Source organism: Chiloscyllium punctatum, chromosome 8 (assembly GCF_047496795.1).
Source record: "Chiloscyllium punctatum isolate Juve2018m chromosome 8, sChiPun1.3, whole genome shotgun sequence".
In the NCBI taxonomy this organism is placed as follows: Eukaryota; Metazoa; Chordata; class Chondrichthyes; order Orectolobiformes; family Hemiscylliidae; genus Chiloscyllium; species Chiloscyllium punctatum.
The window spans coordinates 23,383,245-23,410,512 of NC_092746.1; the positions used below are offsets into that span (position 1 = coordinate 23,383,245).

The 27,268-nt window shown below is 40.3% G+C and overlaps 1 protein-coding gene across 2 annotated transcripts in view; it reads left to right on the plus strand.

The window, feature by feature from the left end:
• top2b (DNA topoisomerase II beta) overlaps positions 1–27,268 on the plus strand; it is a 157,455-nt gene that overhangs the window by 39,981 nt on the left and 90,206 nt on the right. For both annotated transcript variants that reach the window (XM_072575240.1, XM_072575239.1), the window contains exons 2-10: positions 1,650–1,838; positions 7,015–7,105; positions 7,652–7,715; positions 10,718–10,863; positions 10,973–11,070; positions 15,446–15,658; positions 25,243–25,416; positions 25,565–25,666; positions 25,767–25,904. In XM_072575240.1, the coding sequence (XP_072431341.1) occupies positions 1,650–1,838; positions 7,015–7,105; positions 7,652–7,715; positions 10,718–10,863; positions 10,973–11,070; positions 15,446–15,658; positions 25,243–25,416; positions 25,565–25,666; positions 25,767–25,904 (1,215 nt within the window). The remainder of the gene's footprint in view (positions 1–1,649; positions 1,839–7,014; positions 7,106–7,651; positions 7,716–10,717; positions 10,864–10,972; positions 11,071–15,445; positions 15,659–25,242; positions 25,417–25,564; positions 25,667–25,766; positions 25,905–27,268) is intronic.

A 27,268-nucleotide genomic window follows, 5' to 3' on the forward strand; every position in this document is an offset into this window, starting at 1 on the left:
GTTGTATAATGGAGGAGAAAAATGAATGCATGCAGGTCTTGTGTTTTGTTGTTTGTATATCACATTTTATAAGGAAGCGCACATTTTTGAAATGGGCACACTTTCCTCATTCCTGAAGAAGGGCTCATGCCTGAAACGTCGATTCTCCTGCTCCTTGGATGCTGCCTGACCTGCTGCGCTTTTCCAGCAACACATTTTCAGCTACATTTTCTTAAGGCCAGGAACATGTAAACATTGTGTTTCTGTACTTTTTAAAATTGTTGACTGAAATAAGAAAACCATTTGAAAACAGTTTTGCAACGATTGCTGCATGTCTTATAAAACAAGTAATGTGACAAAATTGTATATAGCTGTTTGAACGAGCACTAGTTGAAGTAAGTGTTGACGAACTGGAGCAGGATGCTTCCATTTTTAGATGGTGCCCTGGTTGGCAAGAAGTTGATTGGTCGTTGGACTAATAAATAGCTATTGATGATGAATGCCTTTTGCCTTCCAATAACTCTGAATGTTTCTTGCTAAATGAACAACTTGGGGCTGGCAACAAGATATACAGAACAGTGATCAGGTCTCACAAACTCAAGAGCTGTGTCTCAGTTGTCTGCAATCAAAGCCAGTTTATAAACTAGACGAAAACCAGTTTAACTTCCCTTCAGTCATAAGCTGTGACTTTTGATTCTAATCAGAGGCCTTTTGTAAGTGAACCAGTCAATCTTTGTCGCTTGCAAACGAATGGAAGCATTCAGAAAAGAAAATCTTCTGATCAGCAAGGTCCGCTCAACAAATCTTGTGACTAAAGACTACTGAAATGTTTTCCATCTGTTCATATGTATTTTCTGTGTATGTGTGTGTGTGAGATAGAGAAAATGGTGTAGTCTGTAAGGGATTGGAATTTTAATTTGTAGTGATATGTGTAGATGTTTTATTACTGTTCATTTGGAGCTAGACTGTTTATTTGTAATAAATAGTAATTCTTGTTAAGTTCAGAGATTCGGTCTGACCTTTGTCAAACAAGGCCTGAAAATGAGATAAATTGTGGAATCTTTATGTACTTTTAACTTTGAGGTCTTTGGAAATAGCGGTGCTTTAGCACAGCTATATTTGTTCTGTTCTGGAGTGTGACGGTCAGCATTCATCTTCCTTTTAATGATTAGGTCATTACAGTTACAGAACAGAGACAGAGGTAAATTCTGAAATGAAAACTTTTACTTCTGCAGTTCTCAGCAAAATTTTAATGTTTTATTATATTTTAATAAGCTTACAAGGAAAGCAAAAATATCACAGCTATGAGCGATGTATCACAATCCATGATGCAATAGAGACAGCTCAGCAGTGTATTCTCCCAAACCTCATTTTAGATAAACTTCCAATCAAACGTGATTTCAACTTGTATGACTTTTGTTTTGATTCATTGTTAATATGTCACAGTATCTTGGAAGTTGAACATGTTGTTTCCATTTACGATTATTTCTATGTAAATGAAATCAGGTGGTCTGTACTGTATGGATAGCTTTGGTAAATTGTTTGCCTCGCACATATGTATTCATTTCAAAGCATTCATATCCATTTCATCTGTTTGATAGTGCCTTATGGCAATCAAATGGTGCACTTGATGTTTTATAGTAAATTTCAGCAATCTTTTTCCCTTACAGACGTTATTCAGCAATCAGAAAAATCTTGGAAATAAAGAAGAAATAAATGCGAAGAGCGACACTTCAAAAAAGATGTCAGAAGCTTCCAAGAAGATGTCTGTGGAGAGGGTTTATCAGAAGAAAACACAGCTGGAACATATCCTTCTCCGTCCTGACTCGTACATTGGTTCTGTGGAACCAGTAACCCAGGTGAGAGATTTTAGTTTAACATATTTTCGTGATGCATTTATTATTGGCTTTAATTGAATTGGAATGTTTTAATTATTTCAGTGAAGGCTCAAATGTCAGTTTATAATAATATTTTAGGTTTTAATGTTTTATTTACTTTTGAAATGTGTATTTCCTGGGATCTTGGTGATTACTGATCATCCTGTATTCATTTCACAACTTTGTAGTGCTTAGATTAAACAGCATGACATGGCACTACCAGATAGTTAGAACATGGCATTCATGTATCAAGCATTTTCCTGAATTAGAATATTGATATCTGCAAAAAAGGACAAAAATAGTATGTTTTATGTGTTACATCACTCATGTCAGTTTATAAATTACTTTTATTGAGTCGTATAAAGTTAATCTATCTGTGCATAAGTCAAGAGGGAAAGCACAGCAGGCCAGGCAGCATCCGAGGAGCAGGAGACTCAACATTTCGGGCATAAGCCCTTCACCAGGAATAAGGTTTGTGGGCCGGGCGCTGAGAGATAAAAGGGAGGGGGTGTGGTGGGGGGAAGGTAGCTGAGAAAGCGATAGGTGGATGAAGTTTAGGGAGGAGGTGATAAGTCAGAGGGAGGAGTGATGGATGGGTCCGGAGGGCGGTGCTGAGTTGGAGGCTTGGGACTGGGATAATGTGGAGGGAGGGGAAATGAGGAAGCTGTTAATCCACATCTATCCCATGTGGTTGCAGGGTTTTAAGGCAGAATATGATGCTTTCTTCCTCCAGGCGTTGGGTGGTAACGGTTTGGCGGTGGCGGAGGCCCAGGACCTGCAAGTCCTTGAAGGATTGGGAGGGGGAGTTGAAGTGTTCAGCCACGGGTTGGTGGGTGTGGGGTCCCAGTGATGTTCTCTGAAACGATCCAAATAAAGGCGTCCTGTCTCCCCGATGTAGAGGCATGCAACGGATGCAGTAAACGACATTGGTGGAGATACAGGTAAATTTCTGATGGATGTGGAAGGATCCCTTGGTGCCTTGGACGGACGTGAGGAGAGTGGTGTGGGTGCAGGTGTTACACTTCCTGCAATGGCAGGGAAAGGTGCCAGGAGTGGGTGTGGGCTGGTTGAGGCGGGGTGGGGGGGGAAGGTAGTAGGGCATGGACCTGACTAGGGAGTTGAAAAATGTGTTACTGGAAAAGCGCAGCAGGTCAGGCAAGTGCCTGACCTGCTGCACTTTTCCAGCAACACATTTTTCAGCTCTGATCTCCAGCATCTGCAGTCCTCACTTTCTCCTTTCTGACTAGGGTGTCGCAGAGGGAATCGTCCTCCAGAACGCTGATAGGGGAGGGGAGGAGAAATATACCTTTGGTGGTGGGGTCTGTTTGGTTGTGGCGGAAGTGGTGGAGGAAGATACGATATATGCGGAAGGTGGTGGGGCAGGAGGTAAGGACATGGAAAGGGAAGATCTGAGAAGGAGGAGGCCATCTGGGACTTTGAGGTGAAATTGATCATCCTGGGAACAGATGCGACGGAGGAATTAGGAAAAAGGGATGGCTTTTTACAGAAGGTAGACTACACTACCTCCCAACCTACCTCCTGTTAAAACGCCATCCCTTATTCCCAATGCCCTCCAGCACATCTCCTCTACTTCATGCACCACCACCCTTGAACCCCACCCCTCCCAATGCAACAAGGGCAGAAACCACCTCCAGTCCTCACCTTCCACCCCACCAACCTCCACATACATCACATCATTTTCCGCCACCTCCAAACAGACCCCACCACCAAAGGTGTAGTTCCCTCCCTACCTCTATCAATGTTCCGGAAAGGCAGTTCCCTCTGTTCCATGGTCCCCACCAGCCCACACCCCACTCCTGGCACCTTTCCCTTCCACTGCAGGAAGTGGAAAACTTGCGCCCACACCACTCTCCTCACCTTCAAGGGCCTCAAGGGATCCTTCCACGTCTGTCAGAAATTTACCTGTACCTCTACCAGTGTCATCTACTGCATCCATTGCACCCAGTGTGGTCTCCTCTACATCTCTACCTTCTTGTTGATAGTCTCAGAGAATATCTCTGGGATACTTGCACCCACCAACCCCACCACCCCGTGGCTGAACACTTCAACTCTCCCTTCCAATCTGTCAAGGACATGCAGGTCCTGCGCCGCCACTACAGCCAAAGCATTACCACCTGACGCCTGGAGGGACAAAGCGTCATATTCCGCCTTGGGACTCTGCAACCACACAGGATAAATGTGGATTTCAACAGCTTCCTCATTTCCACTCCCCCCATATTATCCCAGTCCCAAGCCTCCAACTCAGCACCATCTTCCTGACCTGTCCATCACTTCCCCTCTCTGACCTATCACCTTCTCCCTCACCTTCTTCCACCTATCACTTTCTCAGCTACCTTCCTCCTCCCTTTTATCTCTCAGCCCCCGGCCCACAAGCCTCTTTCCTGTTGAAGGGCTTATGCCCGAAATATCGATTACTCCTGCTCCTTGGATGCTGCTTGACCTGCTGTGCTCTCCCAGCAACACACTCGACTCTGATCTCCAGCATCTGTATTCTTCACTTTCTCCTATCTGTGCCTAATCAAAGTCAGAAATGACAAAACCCATACTTGTATTTTTGGATGTGTAGTATGAAAACCTCGCATGCCGATATTCCGCTTTGCCAAACATTTGCCTCCGTATAGTGGCATAAAAATTTCTCTCACTTATTTGAAATTCTACTGTCAAAATTGACAAGAAAACTGCCAAACTGAATTGGATGACTCATTCCTTATTGTTCAAGGTTATTTAAAATGTCGCAACAAGCTAATCTGGAATAAAAAAAATTGCTTCAATAATTGTGATTACAAAACTACTGGAATATGATAGAATCCCTTTACTAACCAGTTTGTGAACCAGCCTTAAATTAGAAAATCTGCTGTCCTTTCTCAGTCTGACCTGTAAGTGACTTCATACCCACAACAATGTACTTGATTCTTGGCTGCCTTTGAAATGCCTTAGCAAGCCACTCATTTTTTTTCAAACCGCTATGCACCACGAATTATAAAGGCATCCTAGGCCCAATTGACAAAGTCCAACACAGTAATTTCTGAGGAGTTTTGCCCAAGTTGGGAGAGTTGACTGACAGATTGTTAACAATAGTCTAAGATGGTTTCACTCTCAGTATTGTGTTTTTCAGCTAATGTATCAGGTCTGTCCTGCAACACCTTTTCCTGGCCACATTGTGCTCATCAGAAAGGAGGCCTTCTGATAGAATGCAATAAATGGCTGTCAGCTAGCAAATTTATATTCATTCTTATTAAATGCCAACTATAGAGACACTGAAGATAGCAAGACGCAGAATGTACTTCAGTATCTATCACCTAGGAGTTTCCATAACACCTGAATACTGAGAAATACAGGTGGCAGCCTGGGCCTACAGCAGGTGACAGAATTGGCATGAAGCAAAAATATGTTTGAACTTTTTCCTCCATCCATCTTTCACTGATGCTTCTGTCCATGATAGGAAGTGTAGGAGTGACCACCACACAGTCCTCCTGGCAAGAAAATTCCGTCATATGAACTTCATGGTTCAGGAACGTGACTTTTGTTCAGCACAATTAATGTAATAAATGTCGGCCTCGATGGGTGCACCCATATTCCATGAGTGAATAATTTTAAAGAAAAAGTGTACACTATTATGACTGTAATTATCTGACTCTGAAATCTTTCAGAGTGTAAAGTTACTGCAGGCAGTGCTAAGTTAAATTTTATTAAATGTGCCTTCTAAGTGCCATAGCTGTAGCAAAGGATAATGGTTTCTAAGTCCATATGGTACAAATATTATTGAAAGCTTTATTTCCTTGTAGGTTTAATTTTCTATTTTCCGTCCTTCAAGGAAAATTAAATATAATTCTGCATTCCACAAACAGAGTTTTCTGCTTATTCAGATTCAATTTGCAGAAAGTAATCATAATGAAAATGAAAGATTTTCCACATTAGTATTGATGAGAGTATATTTTATCTGGTAGAAAATATGTTTGGTGTCTCGGACATTGTAAAAGCTCACAGTTGAAAAATTAAAGCAATTGAATTTATCTCAAAACATAAGTTAAGAGAGTTACATCTGTTTTGTCCATAACAAAAGCCAAGCTGAAATAAACTGAAAAATTCCAGTCAGGCAGCATCTCTGCCCAAAATGTTTCAGGTCAGTGACCTTCCATCAGAACTAATGAAAGATCTGCAGTTTGAAATGTCTTGGTCTGGATTTTTGTGACGGAGCGAAGGCTGTTAACTTGGTAGACTTCATAAGTTGGCAGATCTTTCCCCCTTTTAAAAGGCTGCCACCTGCCATAATTTATCTGGACTGACAGGAGCAAGATAGAGTCTGGCCACTTGCCTATGGGAATGGGTGCAAGGTGGCAACAGAGGCATGCAGATAGCATGACAAAAATGCCACCTCCATTTTCTGGGATATTGGCCCTGGTATAATGATGAATGTCAGGTCTTCAAATTTTAACTACTCTTTGCTTTCTGAAACTTAACATTTGCTTTTTTTTGTTTGTGAGATTCAGCCAAGCATTCGTAAGTTACTTGGCAACTGCACCAAAGACAGAATCAAACTGTGTTTATACAGCTGCAAAGAAGAAACTTTGACATCTATTTGATGTTTCTTGTATTTTTATTTACACAATGTTGAAGTCTGAAGTCGATGAAAGTTTCTAACATTGATATCATGAAAGACTTTAATTGATTAGCAGATTGTTGAGGTGAGATGGCCATTCTGTTAGAATATAAAATGGCTGATATTTGTTCTGATTGTTGACTTAGGACTATGGTTCCCTCATGGTTTAAGACTCCCTTAAGAGACTTGAATGTCCTATTACAGAACAAGCCTGACTCCACGATAATTGCCTGGAGTTTGAACTTCCCATCCTTCCAGTGGAGCTGGCAAGAGTCATGAATGCTTGCTACCTGAACCCTAACCCGAGCCAGCAAAAATTGATGCAAACTGAACGGAGTTGGGAATCCTCAAATCATCTACTGCTCACTGTAAATGTCCCTTAGCCAACCCAACTTGGCGAAAATTCCATTTACTTCAAATATTTAAATTTGGGGGACAGGAACAGACTCAGAAGCTTTATACAAGTATCTAAATTTAAAGCTTTTTTAAAAAAATGTGAATGATTGGCTGAATTAATGTAGTTGCATTTCTTTTCAGTCAATGTGGGTATATGATGAAGATGTGGGCATGAACTTGAGGGATATCACCTATGTTCCAGGCTTGTACAAAATATTTGATGAGATTCTTGGTAAGTATTGACCTTTTTACTTTGTGTGTGTGTGTGTGTGTGTATGTTTGTGTGTGTGTGTGTGTGTGTGTGTGTGTGTGTGTGTGTGTATGTTTTATTTGTTTCTGTTCTTTCTTCTCCCTCTGTTCTCTCATCATCTCCCCCTGTTCTTCCTTCACCTGATAATTGCAACGAGCAAAGTCAAAAACTGGATCCTGATCTTTCCTCCTCTTATAACCTGATTTCTGGAGTTTTTGCTCCAGTAGTCTAGCTAAATTATTGCAGCCTTTAATTGGTATTGGAGCTCACATATTCATCATTGATATAGTGAATTTCCACCTGAGGATTTTCATTTTGCTGGAGTTCATCAAATTTATTAGATAGTTGCAGGAAAATGTGGTGTAATGGTCTGATTGCCTTCATTGTCATTAGATGGAAATAACAAACCATTCTAGATTTTTAGTGAGTTAAAAGTCTAACCATAAACATTTTGCTCTTTTAAGTGCTAGTTATTGTTTTATACGCTACCTTTTCGAATCTGTATACATGGAATTATTTTGTCTTTAGTTAATGCAGCTGATAACAAGCAGAGAGACAAGAATATGACATGCATCAAAATTTCGATTGATGCGTAAGTATTTGACTCTTGCACATACCACAAATTTGTTGATTATTTTGTACAGTTTCAATTATGTTTGTATTGGAATTAAGAAATGTGATAGGTATTCTTGTATGTTTTAACAACAGTCTGAGTTCAAGATATGTTCTTGAAAATAGTGAATACAATGGAAAATGCACTAGCCAGAGATTTCACAACTTAATAATTGACCTTGATTGATTTGAATAAGCATAGTTTGAGTCATGGATACTTTATCTCACTGAGAAAGGCCTAGTTTTGTTTGAGTGTGTGTTCACATGTTTGTGCACATATATTTCTATACTTTGAATGAAAAGCCCATTTCCTTATGTCCATCAGAGAAGAGTGCAAAGCACTGCACCAGTTGCTGTATTTGGCCCTTTTGAACCACACTAAAGCCTTTGACTCTGTCAGTTTCAAAGTCTTCTGGAGTATCTTCCTCAACTTTGGCTGCCCTCAGAAATTCGTCACCATCCTCAAACGACTTTCCTCTGATATGCTTGTTGCAATCCTTCCCAAGGGACCATACAAGGCTGTGTCATTTGCACTGACTCTGTTCTTTATTTCCGCTATTGGAATACTTGCACCGCACCTTATTGTGCAGGTTATTCACAAAATGGACAGAAAACACTTCAGCCGACAACACCTGTAATCATCCTTCATAATGGAGTATGCAGGTGATGTGCCTGTGAGGTGTGCTCACTCAGAAACTGAGCTCTAGGGCACCCAGATTAGAGTGGGGAGTCAACCACTCAAAATGATAAGAAAAGATCACATGGCATATATTTATAGGAAAGTTTGAAGATTTTGATTTTTACAACTTCTTGACATTTAAGAATTAAAATCAAAAAAATGTGTGCTCTGTGTAGAAGGTGTAGTGAATGAAAATTATTTTCTTTAGGTAGAAAGTTTTTAAGAAGAGTTTTAATCAAAATATTTAGGAAGTTTTTGATAGAGTAAATGGGAGAAGCTGTTTCCAATGGGATTTGTCAATACCCAAGAGCACAGATTTAATGTAATTGGCATGACAACCTGATGGCAATATATTGCATTGTGTTCTCTGATTTAGAACACATATTCTTAAAAAGCTAGTTTTTTTAAGAAGAAGTAGCAACTTTAAAAAGGAATTTAATAGATTTGAAAAGAGAGAAAAAAAAAGTTGGGGAAAATACTTGCGATGCTGGAAAAATAAACTTGGAAAATGTTGGAAATTCTGAACAGTTCAGACAGCACACCAGTGGCAATAGAACCAAGATCATCATTCAGGGTGATGCTTTGCAGCAGAACTGGGCAACTTAGAAATGAATGGCTTTTCAGCAAAGAGAAAGGTGAGAAAAGAATAATAGGGAAAATCAGAGATAGGAGCAGAAATTAGGCCATTCAGCTCATCGAGTCTGCTCTGCCGTTCAATCATGACTGATAAGTTTCTCAACCCCATTCTCCTGCTTTCTTCCCATAACCCTTGATCCCCTTGATTCTCAAGAACCTATCTATCTCAGTCTTAGATATGCTCAATGACCTAGCCTCCACAGCCTTCTGTGGCAATGAGTTCCATAGATTCACCACACTCTGGCTGAAGAAGTTTCTCCCTTTCTCTACTAGTTTTTCGCCAAATGAGTTAATTTTACTGCTGCGGCCTCACTTGCTGTCATTCACTGTGGTAAATCTCCTTTTATCAGTTGGAGTTGGTTATACAGCTTTTCCATGCCTTGGTTAGAAAATCGTACACTTGCTTTGGCCAAACGCACTTGTTTCTTGTAGAATTTTTTTCTTGAAATTCCTGCAGTGTGGAAACAGGCCATTAGGCCCAACATGTCCACCCTGACCGTCTGAAGAGTAACACACCAGGATCCATTCCCCTACCCTATTACTCTACATATACCCCTGACTAATGCACCTAACCTATACTCCCTGAACACTATGGATAATTTAACATGGTCGATTCACCTAACCTGCACAAATCTAGATTGTGGGAAGAAACCAGAGCACCTGGCAGAAACCCACACAGACACTGGGAGAATGTGCAAACTCTGCAGAGACAGTCGCCTGAGGCTGGAATTGAACCTGCGTTCCTGGCGCTGAGAGACAGCAGCACTAACCATTTTTCATGAAGCGAATTTCTGATTTATGATAATTATGTGCTTTTTCTTACCAATAGGTGAGCATTGTAGGCTCAAAGAAAATTCTTTCCCTGCTTATTACTGTCTGAACTCAGTAATTCCTTTTGCTTTTCTTTAAAACTAAATATTACGCCTTCATCAGGGTGTTCACCTTTTCACACAATCTTTGAACTACCTAGTTCAGCTTTGGACTTCTGATCTTCATCCTTTTTCCTTGTTGTAGTTCACTGTCCAAAATTGGTAAAGAGAGTCCCATCCACCCATTCAACTGAATTGTCTTCCTTCTGCTTAAATGCTCCATAATACCTTGTATGAAAGAAACCAGCCAAAACTTAGTTGTACTTATTTCAAGCCTATTACTAATGCATATTTTCCCAGTTCTCGGGTAAGGTTCTCTTCTCAATAGATCATGTCAGTTTTGCTGAGTATTTCCTAAATTTCCTGTTTCATTTTGAGTAAAAACAAAATCTCAAGGGAAAGAGACTTCCCAAGGTCTGGCACAGGTCTAGTGGGCTCAGTGAATTCCATATATATTGCAAGATTTTATGGGTATTGATTTGTTTATGTTTGAGTGTTTCAATTTCTTTTGAATATTAGGAGAGAATAATGGACCTGATAGTAAAGTTTTGTAACATTTAACAAAGTTAAATATGGTTTCATGTGTAGCCATAAGATCAAATCCCTGTTTCAAAATTTGGATCCTGTATTGTTTCTGTGTAAAAGATCTTGAAGGCAAGACTTACTGCCTAAAATAAGAAAAAATGCAATATTCTTTGTTCATGTTTGTAAATAAGTTAATTAATTGTTTTCACCTTGAAATCACTAGTTCTTGCCCTGGAAAGTGGAGAACACTTTTATACATCTGTTTTTTTTAAGGGATTCCAACATTATTAGTATTTGGAACAATGGCAAAGGCATTCCAGTAGTGGAGCACAAAGTAGAAAAAGTATTTGTACCTGCTTTGATTTTTGGCCAGTTGTTAACATCCAGTAATTATGACGATGATGAAAAGAAAGTCACAGGTAAGAACTGTGTGCCCCATTGTGTTCTATAACAAATATTTTTCAGTTATTGAGAAGTTGGTACCCATAGTTCTGCTGATGGAAAACTGTTATAATTTGCATTTTACAGGTGGCAGAAACGGCTATGGTGCTAAACTCTGCAACATATTTAGCACCAAATTTACTGTTGAAACAGCCTGCAAGGAATACAAAAACAGTTTTAAGCAGGTATGTCAAATGTGTATTGGTCATATTCGATATGTCGAGGTGGAATAGAGTCATAGAATTGCTACAGTGTGGAACAGGCCCTTCGGCCCAACAAGTACACACCAACCTACTGAAGAGTAATCAACCCAGACCCATTCCCCTACCCCCTCACTCTACATTATTGCCCCTGACTAATGCAATTAACCTACACATCCCTGAACACTATGGGCAATTTAGCATGGCCAATTCACCTCACCTGCGCATTTTTGGATTGTGGGATGAAACCGGAGCGCTTGGAGGAAACCCATGCAGACACAGGGAGAATGTGCAAGCTCCACACAGTCATCTGAGGCCAGAATTGAACCCAGATTCCGGGCGCTATGAGGCACCAGTACTAACCACTGAGCCACCATGCTGCCCTCTTAATTAGGAATTAAGAGTTATTCCTAATTTAGCAATTGAAGTACAAATGGGAGCATTCTTGAACAGCCCATTGTGTTGAGGCTTTTTTCTCTTGCTTGCCCACATTTTTCTTGGACACTTGCCCTAGATTCAGTTATTAGAAATAGACCAGGGAAAGGTATACATAAATGAATTTGATGGACTAGATATCTTCTAAGTTGCAGTTTGTGAAACATTACATCTTCATCACATTAACTAAATGAATTAATTATAGGCAAGGAACAATTCTAAAATCAGTCCTGGTTAAGCCCTTTATCCTTTATCCTGAGCTAAACATTTCTGCAAAATACAGGCAACCTCATTCGACAAAATCTGTTTAATTTCAGGGAATGTAGTCAATTAATGGTGTCCACCATCAGTTTAACATGAGTACTCTGAGATGGGACAAGACAACATGGAGTAGAGTTAATAATAGGTAAATTCAGGATTGATATTAGAAAATTTCTCATTAAATACATTTCTCAGTTCATGATGTAGAAAAGTGTAGCAGTCCGAAACAATGGAATCCTAGAGTCATAGAGATATACAGCACAGAAACAGACTCTTTGGTCCAACTTGTCCATGCTGACCAGATATCCCAACCTAGTCCTACCTGCCAGCACCTGGCCCGTATCCCTCCAAACCCTTCCTATTCCTATACCCATCCAGATGCCTCTTAAATGTTGCAATTGTACTAGCCTCCACCACTTCCTCTGGCAGCTCATCCCATACACGTACCACCCTCTGTGTGAAAACGTTGCCCCTTAGGTCTCTTTTATATCTTCCCCCTCTCACCCTAAACCTCTGCCTTCTTGTTCTGGACTCACCCACCTAAGGGAAGAGACTTTGTGAATTCGTCCTATTCATGCCCCTCCCATTTTATAAGCCTCTGACACTCCAGGGAAAACAGCCCTGTTAAATATTTGAACTCCAGTGTCCTTCAGGATAGACGAACCCCAAGAAGAGTCGAGCAACATTAATTTCTCCTTTTTTTTGATCTATTTTTGGACATCGTAAGCCCCTCTAATCTGCAAATCCATTCCCCTGCCAAAATTGATCCAAAGTATAATGCTTTCCAGTCTCCACTGCTATCTTGCCCTTGTTAGCAGTTGCTAACTCAATCCCAACTCTTCTCTTACTATAATGTTCTTGTAAAATGTCTATTTATTTTAACTTTTTTGGCTTTCTATACTTTTGAATCTGATTTTTTTTCATAGCTGACATTTATTTCTGTATGTATTTACTTTTTAAGTATTAAATGTGCCAGGTTTTGTCACCTTAACTTTAATATTGCTGGCATTGCAAGATAGTGGAGCAAAGAAAATGCTACCATTTTTTTAAAAACTTTGCAGGTCTCCTTGTAGCACAGTGACATTTACATTCATGACAGTGCAGGTTCATAGTTTCTTGAACATGGAGTCCCAGGTAAACAGGATAGTGAAGAAATTTGGCACACTTGCCTTTATTGTTCAGTGCATTGAGTATAGGAGTTGGGAGGTCATGTTGTGGCTGTACAGGATATTGATTAGGCACTATTGAGATGATGCGTGCAGTTCTGGTCTCCCTTCTACAGGAAGGATGTTGTGAAACTTGAAAGGGTTCAGAAAAGATTGATAAGGATGTTGCCAGGGTTGGAGGATTTGAGCTGTAAGGAGATGCTGAATAGGCTGGGGCTACTTCCCCTGTAGTGTCAGAGGCTATGAGGTGACCTTAGAAGTTTCTAAGATCATGACGGGCATGGATAGGGTGAATAGCCAAGGGATAGGGGGGTCCAAAGCTAGAGAGCATAGGTCTGAGGTGAGAGGGGAAAGATTTAAAAGGGACCTAAAGGGCAACGTTTTCGTGCAGAGGGTGGTGTGTCTATGGAATGAGCTGCCAGAGGGAATGGAGGAGGCTGGTACGATTACAGCATTTAAAAAGCATCCGAATGGGTACATGAAGGGAAAGGGTTGAGATGGGTAAGGACCAAAAATCTGGCAAATGGGACCAAAGTAATACAAGATATCTGGTTAGCATGGACTAGTTGAACCAAAGTGTCTGTTTCTGTACTTGTACACCTCTTCCTCTGTGAGGAATTTGCTACCAATCATTCAAAATGGCTTCATCTTGTCCATGCTTTGAATCCGAACTCCTTAATGATGAGATAGATTCATGGCAGGGAAGGCAAATCCAGTACTCTAGATAATGCTATCTCGTGGGATTTTGGTCCCCAAATGCCCAAAGCTGTGCAGGTCAGAATCTAGCTTGTTTGATCACATGATGGTCTAGGGCAGAAATTGATAACCCTGAGTAAGTGTCATTAGCTGTCCTTCAATTCAAGAATGACAACTTTTAGGTCTAGGTGTCATCTCATTTATGCCATACCTCCGTAGAATGCAAACGTTTTATCCATTTATGATATGGAGAGAGACAGTTGCTGGCGAGGTCCACATTTATTCCCTGTTCCATGTTGATCTTGAGAGAATGGTGTTCAACTGCCACCTTGAACTGCTGTGGTTGGTGTTTTGAAGATACCCCCATTGAATTATTTAGGGTGATGTCCAGAATCTGATCAAAATGCTTAAGTGTTCTGATGTTTTCTGCTTCTACCAACCTTACAAACAGAAAGTTCCAGATTTCTGCTGCCCTTTGGCTGTTAAACCTTGGCAAATGACCCCATGCTGTAGCTATAATGCACTGATGGAGAAGGTAATGAATATTTGATGTGGTATGAGTCAATGAGGCCTGCTTCATCCAGAATGTGTTGAACTTTTTAATGTTATTGAAGGTGGGGAGTATTACATTTCACACCTGATCTATGCTTTGAAAATGTTATAAAGGCTTTGAAATGTAGGTTGGCGAACTTGTATCTTACCTCAATTCTAACTTTAATGTTTGATTTAAACTTATCCAAATAGTAAAAATGATCAAAGCTCAATTCTTTATAAATTTATTGATGCTACAATAAACTACTAAAAACAATCTGCTCCCCTTAAGTTAAATCAGAGGTTTCTGAGGTGCACTTCTACTGCTGCAGAAGTGTTGACACTACTTTTTGGGGTTTAGTTTATTCATTCCATTCTCTTATTAAACTTAATTTCTGAGAATCTCCATTCTTTTCAGTATTGCTACAAAATACATGTTTCTTTTTTTCAAAATCTGCAAAAATCACATCTGTGGCAAGATTATACCGCAGATCCCTCCAGCTTTATATCTCTTAGATTTTGCAAGAAACTCCTGTTCTGTGCTCATGTAGCTGTTAACATATGTGTTGTTTTGATGGGGAGGATTGTAGCTTATTGTGTGATCAGGTTTGCTGTAATGAAGTGATACTTGGAATTAGCACTTCCAAAGACTAAAGGTTCATGGAGCTGGTTTAAGGAACAGATATTGCGTGTCCTCGATAGGATGTCCCTGTCAGGCAGAGAGGAAGTGATAATGTAAGGGAACCATGGTTTACTAAAGAAATTGTATCTCTTGTTGAGCGGAAGAGGGAGGTTTATGTGAAGTTGAGATGAGATAGCTCAGATGAGGCAGTGGAGAGTTACAGATTAGCTAGGAAGGATTTAATATACTATTAATTAACAATTAATAGAATATTCATTAAAAATGTTTTTTTTAACAGCACTTTTTTGATTTTAGAATTTTGTTGCTTTTTTTTCCCCACTTATCCTTTACTATTGTTTCAGTATCACTCAGGACCAATACTGTAGAAGGCTGTCACCTTGTATTAATTTAAGATTAACTTCTTTATTTGCATTAAAGCTGTGTTCCTTTTACGATTATGCCTTTATACATGGATGAGAGATAATCAACCATTCCTACCTATAAACAAAACCATGCAACTGACTTTATAAACATTTTAGAAAAGGATAACGTCTGTGATATAGAAACAACAATATTTGTTAAATTTATATCCTAAGACATGAAAAAATGGAGTTTAATGTATTTAAACATTTTTGTTCCCTTTAAACAGACATGGACAAATAATATGAACAAATCATCTGACGCAAAGATTAAATACTTTGATGGTGATGATTATACATGTATTACATTCCAACCTGATCTCTCAAAATTCAAGATGGAAAAACTGGATAAAGATATAGTGGCACTCATGACACGCAGAGCTTATGATGTCGCTGGGTCATGTAGAGGAGTTAAAGTCATGTTAAATGGAAAAAAATTACCGGTAAGTGCTTTTTTTAAGTATACTGGATGAATTGCTTAAATACATGTAGGCTGTTTTAATGGACTGTAGATTACATCTTCTAGCATTCTGCTTTCAACCAAACTATTTTTTGAAAACATCTAAATTTTAAAAATTGTTTTTACCAGCTGCTCAAAATGTTTTAAAGTTTTCTTGTACCTGAAGAAATCCGAAGCTAAGGGATCTGCTTGTGCCATTAAAGGTGTTTTTAAAAAAAAGAGCTAGGTTGACCTTTATTGTTTCCAGCTGAGAAAGTACCTGTTCTAGATACCTTACTGCAATTGCTTGGCTGTTATACGAATTGAGCAGAAGAGAATTACTTTTCTGAATCAAGGGGTTTATGTGGCGTAGTGGAAGTGATTGATCTCCAGCCAGAAGATCTGGGTTCAGGTTCTATCTAGTCCGGAAGTGTATCATAGCATAGCCAAGCAGGTTGATCAATATAATTACATTTCTAGACCTGTGTTTCATCAGGAGGTGTTTCCTTCAGAATGCTTTGTTGGTCTGTATTTGTTTCTTACGAGCTCGGAAAACTGGCATTGTTGATCTCTACCATTTATAAGTTGCATGAGTGTTGACCAGCTATGGGAGTTGCATTGAACATCCTAGAAGAGGATGTATCTCAACTATCCTGTTCTCAGGTGACAATGAGATGAAGAACATCTAAAACATGTTTAAAATTTAACTTTTCTGTACTAAATGTTTTTGAATGCTAGATTTCGTAGAATTGTACTTAAATGGAGTCTTTTCCTCCTGGTGAACAGAGTAATTATTTAAATTATTGGTGGGTCTCCTGTGCCCTTTGGCCCTCAATGTTGCGCCGATCTGTGAACTATTCTCCACTCATCCCCCTACGTTATCCCAAAATCATTTTTTGTGTCTATTGTACTGTTTCTTTTGCCTATTATTGCTGCTTTTCTCTCTAGCTTTCTGTTTTGCTTTTTTTTTCTTTTTTGGTGTGAATTGTAACATGAAGAATGGGATGAAAATGTTTGGGACATTTTCTTGGGAGGTGAAACATGAACAGTTACATTTACAGGCTCTGGGTTTGGACAGAGGAATTTCATTTGTAGTGTTAGGGTGCACATCCACATTGGAAAGTAATGTGGAAAGGGCAGCCTTTTAATCGAGATTAGATTAGATTAGATTACTTAGATTAGATTACTTACATTGTGGAAACAGGCCCTTCGGCCCAACAAGTCCACACCGACCCGCCGAAGCATAACCCACCCAGACCCATTCCCTTACATTTACCCCTTCACTTAACACTACGGGCAATTTAGCATGACCAATTCACCTAACCTGCACATCTTTGGAGGAAACCAGAGGACCTGGAGGAAACCCACGCAGACACGGGGAGAATGTGCAAACTCCACACAAACTGTCGCCTGAAGCAGGAATTGAACCCGGGTCTCTGGCGCTGTGAGACAGCAGTGCTAACCACTGTGCCGCCCATCTAGTTCTGTGCTTCATCTACTCTCTCCTCTCAGCCATTACAGCAGCATTGTTTGTCTCATGCTGCTGTGCCTTTTCTAGTCATAGAGTCGTAGAGATGTACAGCATGGAAACAGACCCTTCGGTCCAACCCGTCCATGCTGACCAGATATCCCGACCCAATCTAGTCCCACCTGCCAGCACCCGGCCCATATCCCTCCAAACCCTTCCTATTCATATACCCATCCAAATGCCTCTTAAATGTTGCAATTGTACCAGCCTCCACCACATCCTCTGCAGCTCATTCCATACACGTACCACCCTGTGCGTGAAAAAGTTGCCCCTTAGGTCTCTTTTATAGCTTTCCCCTCTCACCCTAAACCTGTGCCGTCTAGTTCTGGACTCCCCGACCCTAGGGAAAAGACTTTGTCTATTTATCCTATCCATGTCCCTCATAATTTTGTAAACCTCTATAAGGTCATCCCTCAGCCTCCGATGCTCCAGGGAAAACAGCCCCAGCCTGTTCAGCCTCTCCCTGTAGCTCAGATCCTCTAACCCTAGCAACATCCTTGTAAATCTTTTCTGAACCCTTTCAAATTTCACAACATCTTTCCGATAGGAAGGAGACTAGAATTGCATGCAATATTCCAACAGTGGCCTAATCAATGTCCCGTACAGCCGCAACATGACCTCCCAACTCCTGTACTCAATACTCTGACCAATAAAGGAAAGCATACCAAACGCCGCCTTCACTATCCTATATTCCTGCGACTCCACTTTCAAGGAGCTATGAACCTGCACTCCAAGGTCTCTTTGTTCAGCAGCACTCCCTAGGACCTTACCATTAAGTGTATAAGTCCTGCTAAACTTTGCTTTCCCAAAATGCAGCACCTCGCATTTATCTGAATTAAGCTCCATCTGCCACTTCTCAGCCCATTGGCCCATCTGGTCCAAATCCTGTTGTAATCTGAGGTAACCCTCTTCGCTGTCCACTACACCTCCAATTTTGGTGTCATCTGCAAACTTACTTACTTACTTACTGTACCTCTTATGCTTGTATCCAAATCATTTATGTAAATTACAAAAAGTAGAGGGCCCAGCACCGATCCTTGTGGCACTCCACTGGTCACAAGCCTCCAGTTTGAAAAACAAACCACCACCACCACCACCACCCTCTGTCTTCTACCTTTGAGCCAGTTCTGTATCTAAATGGCTAGTTCTCCCTATATTCCATGCAATCTAACCTTGCTAATCAGTCTTCCATGGGGAACCTTGTCGAACGCCTTACTGATCACATCTACTGCTCTGCCCTCATCAATCATCTTTGTTACTTCTTCAAAAAACTCAATCAAGTTTGTGAGACATGATATCCCATGCACAGAGCCATGTTGACTATCCCGAATCAGTCCTTGCCTTTCCTCATACATGTACATCCTGTCCCTCAGGATTCCCTCCAACAACTTGCCCACCACCGAGGTCAGGCTCACCGGTCTATAGTTCCCTGGCTTGTCTTTACCGCCCTTAAACAGTGGCACCACGTTTGCCAACCTCCAGTCTTCCGGCACCTCACCTGTGACTATCAATGATACAAATATCTCAGCAAGAGACCCAGCAATCACTTCTCTAGCTTCCCACAGAGTTCTCGGGTATACCTGATCAGGTCCTGGAGATTTATCCACTTTTAACCATTTCAAGGCATCCAGCACTTCCTCTTCTGTAATCTGGACATTTTGCAAGATATCACCATCTATTTTCCTACAGTCTATATCTTCCATATCCTTTTCCACTGTAAATACTGATGCAAAATATTCATTTAGTATCACCCCCATTTTCTGTGGCTCCACACAAAGGCCGCCTTGCTGTTCTTTGAGGGGCCTTATTCTCTCCCTAGTTACCCTTTGTCCTTAATATATTTGTAAAAACCCTTTGGATTCTCCTTAATTCTATTTGCCATAGCTGTCTCATGTCCCCGTTTTGCCCTCCTGATTTCCCTCTTAAGTACTTCCTACTTTCTTTATACTCTTCTAAGGATTCACTTGATCTATCCTGTCTATACCTGACATATGCTTCCTCCTTTTTCTTAACCAAACCCTCAATTTCTTTAGTCATCCAGCATTCCCTATATCTACCAGCCTTCCCTTTCACCCTGACAGGAATATACTTTCTCTTTGATTAGATTGCACACAATAATAATAATGTCTCCTCATTGCATTCTTATTCCCCCATCATTGCTTTACTACCTCCTTACCACCATAGGCTGATTCCTGTCATTTCTGAGTCTCCCTGTCACTTTACATGTGGTAAGTAAACTGACATTTTAAAAGAAAATATTCTGCCCACTGCATTGTATAACAAATCTGTTTCTTAAATTTTGTTTCTCAATGTTGCCATTCTTCACCTTTACAGTAATTAGCAAAACAAAATCCATAATCATTTTTACAAGATTGTTTAAAATATTGCAGTCACCTGTCTTTTCACTATACTAGATTAAAATTTCTGTAAATACGTTTTTGCTCACTTTTTGTCATACAGCCAAATTAACAAAATCTATCTGAATCAAATATATGATGTTCACTAAGACCAAGATAATGAAGTGTTAATGAAGAAGTCATTGCTGAAAATTTCTTTGGTTATAAACCAATGAACCTGATATCCATTTCATAAAATGTGGAATGCATGATTACAGTTCAGTTCAATTTTACATTCATAGGTAGCATCTATTACCAGTGGTATTTGTATTTGGTTCCATGATTGTAACTGTCACATCCAGAAGAGGAACCTTTATTTTCACAAGTTCCTTGACTCTGTTTTGAGAAGGTGACATCCTTGAGAAGATTGTTTAAGAGCCCTACAAATGGCATACTTGCGTTTAAAAGAAACACTTGCAGTTATGCTAATGAGAATTATAGGATTCCTACAATGTGAATGCAAGCTATTTGGTTCATCGAATCTACATTGGCCCTCTGAAGAGCATCCCACCCGGACCCAACACATCCTTGTAACCCTGCATTTCTATGGCTAATCCACCTAGCCTGCCTGGACGCTAGCAGTAATTTAGCATGCCAATTCGCCTAACCCCCACAACTTTGGACTGTGGGAGGAATCCAGAGTATTTGGAGGGAACCCGCGCAGGGACAGGGAGAATGTGCAAACACCACAGTCAGTCACCCCAGGAATTTGCTTATGAGGTTAGATCTGGATTGGGGTGTCAATTGTCTAGGTCCCCAGAAGTTGGAGCAAGTTTTAAACTGTTTAACATGACCTAGGTAATTATACAGCTAAATAAATCTGAATTCTGACTTCATAATCAGACACTTTTGGGGTGTTCCAGCTGTTGGATAATTGCTCATTGAAAGTTTAAACTTGCCAGATTATTACTTGCAGTCATTGCATTGGGACTTCCAAGAGGTCCCAATGAGCATAGTCCAACTTCTAACTATCCAGACTGAAAAATCTGGATCAGTGTATTTTTCTGGTGCCACCACCAGGACTCTGTAATAACTAAATAAAAACTGAAAGAACTGCGGATGCTGTAAATCAGAAACTAAAACAGAAGTTGCTGTAAAAGCTCTGCAGGTCTGGCAGCATCTGTGAAGAGAAATCAGAATTGACACATCAAGTCCTCCTTCTGAGAAAGGGTCACCAGACCTGAAGCATCAACTTTGATTCCTCTTCACAGGTGCTGCCAGATCTGCAGAGTTCTTCCAGCAACCTTTCTGTTTTTTTCTCTGGAATAACTGGCCTTCAAAACAAAGTTATGGGATCTTAACACCCTCCTGAAAAGCAGAGAGGATTTACCATCTAATCCAAACTTTGGTAGAATTCAGACAGGGAACTGTTTAATATTTAGGCCAATTCGTAGATATTAGATTAGATTACTTACATTAGATTAGATTAGATTACTTACAGTGTGGAAACAGAACCTTCGGCCCAACAAGTCCACACCGCACCCGCCGAAGCTTAACCCACCCATACCCCTACATCTAGGTCTACCCCATACCTAACACTACGGGCAATTTAGCATGGCCAATTCACCTGACCTGCACATCTTTGGACTGTGGGAGGAAACCGGAGCACCCGGAGGAAACCCACGCAGACATTGGGAGAACGTGCAAACTCCACACAGTCAGTCGCCTGAGGCGGGAATTGAACCCGGGTCTCTGGCGCTGTGAGGCAACAGTGCTAACCACTTGTGCCACCGTGCCGCCCACGGTGAAACATTAGAAAGTTAAAATTGAGAATGAATAAGAAATTGTTTCTTGTCCAGCAGCAAATGTGTGCTTGTTTGGGGAGTGAAGTTCATGGGCGTGCTCCCCAGTGGATTGAGGTAGACTTAAAGATTCATGACAAATGTAGGAATTAACGGTTGTGTCTGGGCTAGGTGGAATGAGAAGTTAAAGCTACAGTTGCATCAGCCTTAATCTTATTGAATGGTAGAACATGCTTAACAGGCCAAATGGTGATTCTCACCTAATTTATTTTTTCACATTTTCCTGTTGTATTAGGAGTTGGTAGATGAATTCCTGCTGTGTCTGATTGCATTGAGCATCTGAACACAGGTTGTTAATGCCAAATTCATGAGATTTGTAGATGATCCCAACCTGGGGATACTGTTTCGATTGAACCTGAAGAGGCGTCTTGAAAAACGCACTGTGTTTTCTAAAACATATGTGAACAGAATAGTGACTGTTGAAGAGTGTAAACTGTAAGGGCCAATAGAAATAAAAGGACAACCTAGCTATTATATAGAACCTAGAAAAATACAACGCAGTACAGGCCCTTTGGCCCTCGATGTTGCGCCGATCCTAGCCCACTATCCTCCATTTGCCTATCCAATGCCTGTTTAAATACCCATAGAGAGGGAGAGTCCACCACTGCTACTGGAAGGGCATTCCATGAACTCAATTCGCTGAGTAAAGAATCTACCCCTAACATCTGTCCTATACCTACCACCCCTTAATTTAAAGCTATGCCCCCTCGTAATAGCTGACTCCATACGTGGAAAAAGATTCTCGTGGTCAACCCTATCTAAACCCCTAATCATCTTGTACACCTCTATCAAGTCACCCCTATCCTTTCTTTTCTACAACGAAAATAGCCCCAAGTGCCTCAGCCTTTCCTCATACGATCTTCCTACCATACAAGCAACATCGTGGTAAACCTCCTCTGCACCCGTTCCAGTGCCTCCACATCCTTCCTATAGTATGGCGACCAAAACTGGACACAATACTCCAGATGCGGCCGCACCAGAGTCTTATACAACTGCAACATGACCTCAGGCCTCCGGAACTCAATTCCTCTACCAATAAAAGCCAGTACGCCATATGCCTCCTTCACAGCACTATTTACCTGGGTGGCAACTTTCAGAGATCTGTGTACATGGACACCAAGATCCCTCTGCTCATCCACACTACCAAGTATCCGACCATTAGCCCAGTACCCCATCTTTTTGTTACTCATTCCAAAGTGAATCACCTCACACTTAACTACATTGAACTCCATTTGCCATCTTTCTGCCCAGCTCAGCAATTATCTATATCCCGCTGTAACCTGACACATCCTTCCTCACTGTCAACAACTCCACCGACTTTCGTATCATCCGCAAACTTGCTCACCCAACCTTCAAGCCCCTCCTCCAGGTCATTTATAAAAATGACAAACAGCAATGGTCCTAAAACAGATCCTTGTGGAACACTGCTAGTAACTACAGTCCAAGATGAACCTTTACCATCAACCCTCTGTCGTCTTCCAGCCAGCCCATTCCTAATCCAAACCTCTAATGCACCCTCAATGCCATATCTCCGTATTTTTTGCATTAGTCTACCATGGGGAACCTTATCAAACGCCTTACTAAAATCCATATACACCACATCTACCGCTTTACCCTCGTCTACCTCCTGAGTCACCTTCTCAAGGAATTCAATAAGGTTTGTGAGGCACGACCTGCCCTTCACAAAACCATGCTGACTATCCTTGATCACATTATTCCTATCCAGATATTCATAAATCCTATCCCTTACAATTCTCTCTAAGACTTTGTCCACAACAGAAGTGAGACTCACCGGCCTATAGTTACTAGGGTTATCCCTACTCCCTTTTTTGAAGAAGGGAACCACATTTGCTATCCTCCAGTCTTCTGGCACTATTCCTGTAGACAACGAGGACGTAAAAATCAAGGCCAATGGCTCTGCAATCTCCTCCCTTGCTTCCCAGAGAATCCTAGGATAAATGCCATCAGGCCCAGGGGGCTTATCTATTTTCACCCTTTCCAGAATTTCCAACACCTCTTCCCTACATACCTCAAAGCCGTCCATTCTAATTAATTGTGACTCAATATTCACATCGGCAACAATGTCCTGTTCCTGAGTGAATACTGACGAAAAGTATTCATTCAGTGTCTCCCCAATCTCTTCAGCCTCCACACGCAACTTCCCACAAATATCCTTGACTGGAACTATTCCTACCCTAGTCATTGTTTTATTCCTGACATGCCTATAGAAAGCCTTTGGGTTTTCCCTAATCCTACCAACTAAGGACTTTTCATGTCCCCTCCTTGCTGCTCTTAGCTCTCTCTTCAGATCCTTCCTGGCTACCTTAACTCTCAATCGCCCTAATTGAACCTTCACGCCTCATCTTTACATAGGCCGCCCTCTTCCCTTTAACAAGGGATTCCAATTCCTTATTAAACCACAGCTCCCTCACACAACCCTTTCCTCTCTGCCTGACGGGTACATACTTATCAAGGACACTCAATAGTTGCTCCTTGAACAAGCTCCACATATCAATTGCGCCCTTGCCTTGAAGCCTACCTTTCCAAGCCACGCATCCTAAGTTGTGCCTCACCGCATCATAGTTTCCCTGCCCCCAGCTATAACTCTTGCCCTGCAGTTCACACTTTCCTTCTCCATCACTAGTGTAAAAGTCACTGAATTGTGGTCACTGTCCCCAAAGTGCTTACCTACCTCCAATTCTAACACCTGGCCTGGTTCGTTACCCAGAACCAAATCCAGTATGGCCTCACCTCTTGTTGGCCTGTCTACATATTGTGTCAGGAAACCCTCCTGCACACATTGGACAAACACCGACCCATCTAACGAACTCAAGCTATAGCTTTCCCAGTCAATATCTGGAAAGTTAGAGTCCCCCATAACAACCACCCTATTACTTTCACTCTTCTCCTGAATCATCCTCGCAATCCTTTCTTTTTAGAGATGTTGTGAATTATGTTGAGATAGTACTGACGATGTGCTAATTATGTCTAATTGAAGTAAAAACAAATAATGAAATTTTGAATTTAATAATATTGAATTTAAATCATAAGTTGTATTTAAATTGTTCAGTTCAATACCTTGCTTAATGTCTGCAGTAGAGTTTCATTTATTTATTTCTGTACCACAAAGGGTTATATTTTAGAAACCACGAGAATGATATATTTCACTGTAAATTCTAGAGAAATCCATGCTTTCAATCTTGAAACAAAGTAACAGGTGAATTTGAGATGTATAAATTCTTCAAAAGAAGGTAAACCTGGAATTCAATTTTGACTGAAAATAAAGAGAGAATTAGGCTTGAAGTGAGTAAAAGGCAAATTTTAGATTGGTTTGTATTTAAGAATGCTCTTAATAGGTGAAAGACCTCTGGTATGATCTAGAAATGGAAGCTGAAATTGGCTAAATGACTGTCATTTGTTTGCCTTGTGAGTATTCAGAATAAAATTTTTGTTTCTCTCATACAGTTCTCGGGTACTCCACTCTGTACCTCCCCTGCCCCAGCATCCTATGTTTTTAAATTCTAACCCATTTTCCCAATACACCTATTCAGCAACGTTATTACAGACCTCTGGAACAGGTGGGATTTGAACCAAACTTTGTGGTCCAGGGATAGGGACACAATGACTACACTGCAAGATGGCCCTCATATTTTTTGAGCCAGCATAATCATTCAAAATTTGAACACAAATTGTGAAAAATGATATAATTTTGGGGTGGGAATAGTTTTCACTCAGGCTAAAGATTTGCTCATCTTTTAAGAAATAGGATCAGAGATTTTGAGGTAAAGAAAAGCAGACCAATAATGTAAAAGTATGCTCTATGGTTCGATTTTAACTTCACAGTTTATTCTTTACCATATAGATAAATGGGTTCCGGAGCTATGTTGACCTTTATGTGAAAGATAAATTGGATGAAACTGGTGTTGCACTGAAGGTGGTTCATGAAACTGTGAATGATCGTTGGGAAGTATGTCTAACCATGAGTGAGAAAGGCTTCCAGCAAATCAGCTTTGTAAATAGCATTGCTACCACAAAGGTTGGTATTTAAAAACAAGTGTTACCTTTTGAGTTACATTTATTCAAGCATTTGTTTTTGAAAATAGAACAGACTTTGTTCATTATTTAATTTTTCTTTGTGTATTAGAATTGAATTTCAGAATTTAACAAAGATTCTGCTTTCATAGGGTGGTAGACATGCTGATTATGTAGTTGACCAAATTGTTAGTAAACTGATTGAAGTGGTGAAAAAGAAGAACAAAGCTGGAGTATCAGTGAAACCTTTTCAGGTCAGTTTTTAGCATAATTGTATGTCAAAGTTTCCATCAGAAAGCATGTCATTTAATTTGAGAAAGAAAAGAGCAACATATGTACTTTTCTTTTACTTAGGTAAAAAATCATATATGGGTCTTTGTTAACTGCCTCATTGAAAATCCAACGTTTGATTCTCAAACAAAAGAAAATATGACTCTCCAACCTAAGAGTTTTGGCTCCAAGTGCGTACTTTCTGAGAGATTCTTTAAAGCGGTTAGTATTTCAATGTTAACGCATAAACATTTGCAATTTTCTATTTGTTAATTTTAACCTGTAATAATTGGTGGTTTTGGTTTTGAGAGAGAAATTAAGATATCAGACTAAAGTAGGAAGCTTCCCACTGCTGGATTCTATAGGCATTGGAAACTCAGCAGATAAAAGTAAGATAGAAGAACTGGATCCATTGGGATACAAGTGCCTTTAGTCCCAATTGTAGAAGAAGCAGGAGTGTTTCCTCCAGAAACAATAATCAGATACTCTTTTTAAGCACTGTCACAACCTCACTTCTCATCCCATTATCCATGCTGTCCCAATCATTGAGCCCTGATCTTCCTTACTATGTCATACTAGCTTCATACTTTGGAGGTGCCGGTGTTGGACTGGGGTGTACAAAGTTAAAAATCACACAACACCAGGTTATAGTCCAACAGGTTTAATTGGAAGTGCACTAGCTTTCGGAGTGTCGCTCCTTCATCTGGTGTTATGTGATTTTTAACTAACTTCATACTAGTCATGAGCACCCTTTCCACAAAATGTATGGTTTTCATCCATTCATCCATTCTGCATGATATACTTCATACTATCAGTATTTTATGGGAGAATGTGAGGACTGCAGATGCTGGAAATCAGAGCCGAGAGTGTGGCGCTGGAAAAGCACAGCAGGTCAGGCAGCATCCGAGGAGCAAGAGAATTGACATTTCGGGCATAATCCCTTCATCAGAAATGAGTATTTTATCATAAAATACTATCCATATTTTATCCCTGCTGCTCACAATAATCAAGGTACTGACAGTAGAAGACTAGCTCAAGTTTGCGAATCTCTGAACCCAGTGACAAACATTAGATCTGATTCCACAATTGGACAGCATTTATTGGATAATCCTGAGTGTGCGAAGAGTTGTGCTGACAGCCCATTCAGGATTGTTAATCGCATTTATGATGTGGCACACTTGCATGCATACACACATGGCTCTTATTTCAACACAACACAATATGTGACTGGTTCATTTCTCACAGCAATGTTTTAACCATTCAGAATAAACCTGCTTGGTTTAAAATTTTAAATGAAATCTGGCAGTTAACTCTTTATCTTCCATAACTGTTGTGTTCTTCATGGAACCACCTTTACCAACCAGAGTCTACCTGCTGTCCAGTCATCTAATTTCTCTTACAGCAAAAATTTTGGTTTTCCCCTGAAATTAGTATTTTTGGAAATTGTCCAATTCCAAGACAAAATGCTTTGAATCTTTTTTCAGCAAAGTTCTTTCTGAAACTTAATTTTTCCAACATCCGCCATGTCAAACTTGTCCTTCACTGCTAATAAAGTAAAATTTGCCTGAAGTTAAACTATTCATCAT